The following is a 7,927-nucleotide window of genomic DNA, read 5'->3' on the forward strand; positions in this document are numbered from 1 at the left end:
ATTTGTGTGTACATGGACGATGGGATTTGTGATAGCGGGAGGAGGAGGTGGTGAGTTTGCATCTTTTACATTGCGTTGGCATTTGATATTCACATCCGCCTCGGAGCGTGTATGTTGCTTCCGCTTTGTCTTCTACAGGCAGTCTTATAGCCTAATAATATAATCCCTTCCAAATGTTCTGTTGACCTACCTCGCACACATGAACATCATCACAATCCTCAATTACTACGCCCTATAACTCCGCATCAGCTTCTCCACAATACTAACCCCCACCTGCTCCTCCTCACTCATCTTCCCCTCACCCACCCCCTCCCCATCTACCTTCTCAGAAACAAACCCCTCCTTCCGCATAATCCCCTCCATCATCCTAATCCCCCTCAACTCCTGCAGTGGCGGAATATTCTCCACACCCTCCGGATCCACATCATCAAAGTCTACACCATTGCTAGACTTAACCGCACCCTCAATCTCATACAGCGCATCCGGTGTAACAACAAAATCACACTGTACCTCTCCCTTCCTCGTCGGAGATACTGTTACCTTGTCCACGCCTAGCTCCGCCTCATCAACAACTTGACACCCATGCGCAACCGCCACAACAGGTGTCTTAGGGTGTAAAACACCCAGATCCGATAGCATCGCATATTGTATCTCGAATAGATTATGCCCTTCCCAGATCGTCACGCCCTGCGCGTTGAACACCAGACCCCCTGTCACACACAGATCTACCCGGAGCCCTTCATCGCGCATCTGCGCCAGCGACACCGAGCGTCCTATCCCAGGTTTCTCCATGCCGTCTAGACACGCCGCGATTTCGTATTTCGTCTCCGCTATCCGCCCGGGATGTAGCAACACGAATCCCCTGCGCAGGCGGTATGTAGCGACGAGGACTTTCTTCCCGTCTTTCAGCGCCCGGCAGCGCAGGTGCTCGAGGCTGTTGTCGGGGGTTATGAGGATAGTGGCGGCGGATTTGTAGCAGGGGAGTGATACGAGGCGGTCGATGGCGGTGGCTGAGTTGCGGAAGTCGGGGGTGAAGGACATGTAGTCGTGGTTGAAGCGCGCGTCGGGGTGGGCGTGTTGGAGGAGGGTGCGGTAGACGGATGCCCAGATGAGTTTGCGGGCGGAGTCGATGTCGGCATTGGTGCCGGGGGGATGAGGGGCGGTCATTGGGAGAGGGAAGCGAGTGACGGGTGACTGGAAGCCTGGGTGGTGGTGATGCTGTGGGAGCGAAAGGCGGCGTGGTGGACTGTACGCGCCGTGCCGCGCACTCCATCGGTGATGGATATGGCGGGGGATTCTTTGTTTGGGCTGACTAACCGGGCCGCATCGTCATTTTGCGTCCTCCTCCTCCCTCATCTCAACCTACAAACAGCCCGTAGTCGAAATAGGATTCCCAGTATCTTCCTTCACGATGTACAGAAGTCGCGTCGCGAAGGCATGGCAGGATCCCGGCTTCACCCGCCCGCGCGTCATTGGGGTAGACTTCCCGCGTCGGCATGCGCTAAATCGGCTACATGATTAGGCCCGTTGTATTACCGAAGAGTCACATATCTCAGGGCCAAGACGCGTGCATGAAAGATTTGAGTATTGTGACTGGTTATCTTGGGACATATTAAACGGCATCTTCGATGGACAAACATGACGAAATCGAGATGCGGACAGCGGCGACACCATCAAGCCGGTCGTCAATGGAACGCAACAAAGGAACGACACCAGAAGAGCGCATTACAGAAGCAACGAATATGGGTTCGATTAACACGGGACCATCAGTTCTCGATTTACCAAAAGCTGGTGAGGCCCTCGAAGCTGAGACATCCGACACAAGAGAAGGGAACAACCCACCAGTCAAGAAGAAGCCACCCAAACGCGCAAAAGCCCTCTCAGTCCTAAAATGGTTCATAAAAGACCAATGGTTCCTCCTCGCCATGGGCCTCGTCGTCCTCCTCTCCTCCCAAGTCCAAGTCCCCGCCACGCAGCAACGCACAAAACGAACCGTAATCACCTACCTCGCCGTATCCGTCATCTTCTTCATCAACGGCTGCACACTAGACACGCGGGTCATGCTCGCCAACTACATGCGCTGGAAACTGCACATCTTCGTGCAACTCCAATGCTACCTCGTTTGCTCCGCAGCCACCTTCGCCATCGTGAGTCTATGTGCTACGAACCGCGATTTCATGGATCCATGGCTCTTGATCGGCTTCCTCTTCGTCGGCAGCGCGCCCACAACCATGTCTAGTAATGTTGTTATGACGCGGCAAGCCCACGGCAACGCAGCCCTCACAGTCGTGCAATCGGTAATCGGCCAGTTCCTCTGTCCCTTTCTCACGCCGATAATCCTGCAAATGTACCTCTCAACCGGATCCTGGTATAGCAAAGTCCTGCAACGCGGGTCTGGCTACGCGGGCATATACCAGCGCGTCTTTATGCAACTCGGCCTCTCGCTCTTCCTGCCCATGCTGCTGGGTCAAATCGTCCAACGTCTCTTCCCCGCGCTCACAAAAAAGGTGTTCTTCGAGTGGAAATTGCTGAAACTCTCCTCCATCGCCCTCCTAACAATGGTATGGCAAACCTTCGACCAAGCATTCTCCTCCGGCGCCTTCTCAGCCGTCAAACCCTCCAATATCATCTTCATCGTCTTCATCACCATTGCGCTCTACTTCATCTGGCTGGCCATCTGCTTCGTCGCTGCCACTATGTGGCTCCCGAAGAAAGATGTTATTGCTTGTTGTTATTGCTGTCCGGCTAAGGCGCTGGCGATGGTGGTCCCGCTTACGAGCGTTATGTATATTAATATTGATCCCGTGGATCAGAGTAAGATGCAGATTCCGGCGATTATTTTTCAGGCGTTTCAGGTGGCTATTGGTGGGATTATGACGATTGGGTTTCGGAGGTGGGTTAGACCGGAGGAGGAGAGGGAGGAGGCTGAGAAGAATGTTGAAGCAGGAGGGTCGAGATGAAGTTGGAAAAGTGAGTCTGGTCGATGCTTTTGATGGATGAAGGTATCTATACTATGCACGAGCATCCCTCTCTTTCCTAGCTGTTATCTGTGGCATCTCATGACTTCTCGCAGCCACCATCGCTTGGTCTTCTTCGCTCAGCCATCATCCTCACTTCCTGTACTTGTAAAACAGTCCCGCCATGTTGTATAGTAATCCTCAACGCCGATAATGCACATGCTCCAACCCCAACCCCACCAGCCCTATTCCTGTTTAAGTAATGCAGCAGCATCCATTCGGAATCTGTTCTCATCAGCCTCATCCTCAGGTTTGATCCGTACAGAGAATACATACGCATTTGCATATCCCAAGAAAGCCATCGCAAGGACACTCGATGCAGGAAACCGCTGCGGTAGTTCCATCTGCATTCCTGACTTCCTTGACGGATCGATTGAGACTGACCTGTGTTGTTGGTTAGACGGGGGAGGTGGGAGATGCGAGGAGAAGATGGAAAGACGTACTGCAGCAGGCGACGCAAGCGCAACCGATGCGGCGACGACCGCGATGATAGCTGAGAGCTTCATGATATCTGAACAGTATACGATGCAAGTGCCGAACGAATGATTGAGCAAGGAATCCCAAAAGCGACGATAGATGCAAAAAGTGTCCCGAAGTCGTGTTATGATCGACCCAAAAACCCAACAAGAATGGGAAGAAGCAAGTAACACAACAGAATCCAGTCCAGATCGACAAAAGACAGACCAGTCTGTTCTTAAACAGCAATTCCTTCTGCCCATCAATCTACTAGTCACGGCATCTGTCAAGCGAAGCAAGCGTTGCTAGCTCGGCTCCAAACTTTCGTGCCCTGGTCCAAGTTCATCAATTTGCATATTGCCGTACGACATGGCACTCCGGTTCCCCGCGTGCGCGCCCTCGTGGCAGAAGTCAGGCACGACATATTTCTGCGGGGCGGGGGTAATCTATGTGCGCGTTGCTGGCCCAAGGAACGTCCTCTTAGGAGTCACTAGCGTCTTCTAGCGACTAACAGCATCTCTCTAAATTATTAGCCCTGCTAATAACTATAGTACTGTAGTAACACACTAAACTAGCAGTACTCTAGCAAATAACATTAAAGCTATTATAATTATACTATATACTAAAGTACTATCTTAAAGACCTAGCCTAACCTAGGACTAGACTGCAGTCTAAGTTAAAGGCGCACTCTATTCTTTTGCGTTGCTGGCGGTGGAGCTTGGTGATGGTCTCGCGTAACAGGCACACCTGGAGTTTGGGTGGTGGATGTGTCCGGAACATCGAAGGTTACTTTACTGTACCGTAGGCACATGCCACGAGCTCCGCGACCGTGACTGTCCAATATGCACCTGAGCGGTTTTTACCATTTACCCGGGATCTAGAGATTTCCACACGGCAGGAACGGAACATTTCGACAATCTCGACAAAAGAAACATATGCAATGCAATATACTCATGCCACCATCCGCTCTTTCTTTATTGGTCAACCATAAGATATCCTTTCGTTAACGAAGAATAATATATGCAGGGCGGGCGAAGAAGTCTAGATCGAGCGACTCTCCCCGTGGGAGTCCACGTGTTGTGTATCTCACCTAGTGCATGTGCCGATAGAGAAGGATCGTGGGAAAAAGGAGTGCGCATGCGCCGGAGGCCCATTTTGTGTTGTTTTGCGGCACGCCCGCACGGTATTGCGATGTTGTGGCACGGTGCGGCGGACCCGAAGACCTGTTTCCGCGAACGTGAAGGACGATTTTACGCACGTCATCTTGCGGTGCTGCAGAATTCTGGCATGCCATGTTTTGCGCATATCTCGTCGCTGTTATTACTGCTGATCCGCCATCCACCGAGCAGCGTTCGCAGATTCTAGACTTCCGAGCATCTACATTTACCGCAGCCCGGAGCTAGCATTGAGTACATATACGAGGATGCAGTCGCCCTTTGAGCTTCTGCCAGAAAGACTACTGCATGCGCAGTGTGTTCGCCGACAGAGTTTGGGGCTAGCGGTGTCAAGACGGAGTGACAGCGCTGGGGCGCGACGCGTCGGGTCTTGGATCGCGTGGGTGCTCTGGCTTTGGTGCGACCTTGAAAAGTGTATAGGTGCGCTGGATTATTGCGAAGGGAAGGGAAATGGGAACCTTGGAAGAGGATGGCTTGCTTGGTCGAGGTAACATGCGGGTAAAGCGGCGCATACACGAGGTTCTTGCTGATGGGGTTGCGGATCTAGATGCACGCAGGCAGGTGGGATGCAGAAGCCGATGGCACGATCACGTGAGGAACATGTCTCCACAGATTCCACACTCCAGCTCACACAACACCGCGACCACGCAATCCGACATGAGAAGTACATTGACCTTCAGCACCTCCGCCCATAAACTGCATACCACCCATTCCGTCTCCGACCACGACCGCCATCCCTGACCTTCTGCGCTTCTTCTATCCACCGTTTACTCGCACCAACCCGTGGCCTAGGTCTCTGTTTGTACCCTCCCTTGTGCCACGTCCCATCACCCTCGTACTCGAACTCAATCCCCAACCCCCGTTTATCAGGATTATCGAACCTATCCAGCCAGCGATTCAGTTGCGCATGGCTATCCTTCGCACCAGCAGTATACGACAGAATAATACGTATCTTGCGCATCGGCACCGCACGACTGTCGTATGCCCCCGCGACCTCAAGTCCATCGTTACTCAGCTTCTTCAACTGGGCCTGCGACAGCCGGTTTAGGAACGTGACGACGGGTGCGAAGTTGTGGTTGCGCACTGTGGTCGTTATGACGGGTGCGTGGAAGAGGACGGCATCGATGTACTCGTCGCAGATCTGTCTGTTTACTCCGGCGAGGCCGCAGCGTGTGACGATGCCAAGGGCCCCGGGTTTGAGTGTTGATGTGTTGTCGGATTCTAGGACGTGCGCGTAGATTTCATCTCGTAGCTCTCGTGGGAGGGCGAGGAAGGGAGGTAAGGTGGTGTAGACTGGGCGGGTTTGTATGGGTGTGATGTCTGATGCAGTGATTTTACGCGCACGTTTCTTGGGTGCTGGCGCATTGCTGGTGTTGGGGACTGGGTTGGCGGCTTGCTCGTCGAGTTTGCGCTTTGAACGCCTGAGTTCTTGGGATGCTGTTGTACTCATTGTTTGATTCTATATGAATTCATATCAAGTTCTACATACGTGGTGCTGGTTAACATATACTCACACCCCGCCAAGGCGTTCGTGGTGATCATCCAGGCAGCAGCAGGCAGCGACGAGGCCGTTGAATGCGATGGGAGTCGGCCCGACTGCAACCGGTTCCTTCCAACACCAGCGGCCTCCAACTGCTTTCATCCGAAACACATCCAGTATCTCGTGTTACCATCGCTCTTATCGGAAGAAATGAAAAGGTATAGGTATCGCATTGATTGCGAAAGCTGTGATGGCTTGCTGCAGGCTGCCCGCCAGATGCTACTCTCATCTCATCCTCAGGCTCCCCTCACCGGCACTTCCTATGCGCCATCGCAGAGCAACAGTGCAAAATCACCTCAGCACAATATGCTTTGTTTTTCGTCGACTCTATCTTCGAATTCGATTAGTGAGCGGCGAGCGAAATTCTCAGCCTCAACATCGTCGCACCGGCGCCCGCCTTCAATCCCTCGGAAGTTGTTTGCCCGCACTCGCGAATGAGGAATGTTGCCACGGCTGAGGACGGTCGCAAGCTAAAGGATGCGGCAGGTTTCATGCAAGCTTTCAGCTACTGGCCAGAGTTCCAGGTCTATCTGCTTCAGCTGTAATTTAAGCCGTTGCTGACAAGCCAGCATGTGCAACGTCGGCGGTGTCTGACTTTCCCCGTCCCAATAAGCATCTTACGCCGCTTATCTTTGTGCAACCTCACTCACTTCTCGGCCAACCGATAGCAGCCATCTCAGCCTTAAGCCATCTGTTACACTTCCCTTCTGCAGCTTTACGTTCTGACATTTGCCCATCACACCACCTTCTTGACGAGTCTCACTGCAAACTAGTCTGAGGTTTCCATCAGATGATGACGGCAATCATCAGCAATGCAACTGCCTTACCATAGCAGACCGCTGTAACGTTCGGTAACCGACCAGTAGGATCTGAGACGATGCACATGCCAGAGCCACGCCGATGGCTGAGCTCTGTCTCATGCGGTGATCAAGAGCGGGACCGATGTACTCAGACGATATGTCGCGACCGCTATTTTTGGTTTCCAACAACTGCACTTACTGCGGTATCTGGCTGGCGTTAGCGAGTCGAGGCGTGCAGTTTGTCAAACACCGCTCTGTCCTTCGCCGATGTGCGCAAGGCTGTTCCTTAAGCCCTCGTGGTCATCGAGATAAAGGTCTCCGAATGGCGCCGCTTACGGCTGCATCCGCCTCCAAACTCCTCTCCTAGCGTTTTCGTTCAACATGCTGCATTTCACGCTCTTGCAGCTAGTTCTGGTTTCCGTCGTCTCTTGCTTGAGGTTCGACAAAGCATTTGTTGGGTACAATCTTAATGAGAATGAAGCAGCTATAGAGCCCCTCGACTACTCAGGCGAATGGAAAGACCACACATTCCACCCATCACCAAAGAATTGGCGATTCCCATTCTACACACTGTTTCTGGATAGATTTGTCAACGGCGACCCGACGAATGATGATATCAACGGGACGGTGTACGAAAAAGACTCGCAGAGTAATCAGTTGAGACATGGAGGTGATTTGGTGGGGTTGGTAGATAGCTTGGACTATATTCAAGGACTAGGTATCAAGGTAAGCAAGTCTACTGCTCCATGAGCTTCGAGCTGAGACGTATAGGGCATCTACATCGCCGGCTCGCCCTTCATCAACAATCCATGGAAGGCAGACTCGTACTCGCCGCTAGACTTGACGCTTCTCGACAAGCATTACGGAGATATCGCAGCATGGCGAGCAGCTGTCGATGCCATCCACAAGCGGGGGATGCATGTGATACTGGATCACACA

The 7,927-nt window shown here is 52.6% G+C and overlaps 3 protein-coding genes across 3 annotated transcripts; 1 reads left to right on the forward strand and 2 right to left on the reverse strand.

The window, feature by feature from the left end:
- Positions 1 to 225: 225 nt before the first annotated feature.
- On the reverse strand, positions 226 to 1,167 carry J4E84_010371 (uncharacterized protein; the record flags this gene model as incomplete). Its single annotated transcript, XM_049392926.1, has 1 exon — positions 226 to 1,167. The coding sequence occupies one exon, from the start codon at positions 1,165 to 1,167 to the stop codon at positions 226 to 228; it is 942 nt and encodes a 313-aa protein (XP_049239320.1).
- A 521-nt stretch (positions 1,168 to 1,688) lies between these two features.
- On the forward strand, positions 1,689 to 2,960 carry J4E84_010372 (uncharacterized protein; the record flags this gene model as incomplete). Its single annotated transcript, XM_049392927.1, has 1 exon — positions 1,689 to 2,960. One exon carries the CDS (start codon positions 1,689 to 1,691, stop codon positions 2,958 to 2,960), a length of 1,272 nt encoding a protein of 423 aa, XP_049239321.1.
- A 2,364-nt stretch (positions 2,961 to 5,324) lies between these two features.
- J4E84_010373 (uncharacterized protein) lies at positions 5,325 to 6,098 on the reverse strand (the record flags this gene model as incomplete). Its single annotated transcript, XM_049392928.1, has 1 exon — positions 5,325 to 6,098. The coding sequence occupies one exon, from the start codon at positions 6,096 to 6,098 to the stop codon at positions 5,325 to 5,327; it is 774 nt and encodes a 257-aa protein (XP_049239322.1).
- Between the last annotated feature and the right edge of the window lie 1,829 nt (positions 6,099 to 7,927).

Source organism: Alternaria hordeiaustralica (assembly GCF_023758085.1).
Source record: "Alternaria hordeiaustralica strain BMP 2776 chromosome Unknown scaffold_40, whole genome shotgun sequence".
NCBI classification, from domain to species: domain Eukaryota; kingdom Fungi; phylum Ascomycota; class Dothideomycetes; order Pleosporales; family Pleosporaceae; genus Alternaria; species Alternaria hordeiaustralica.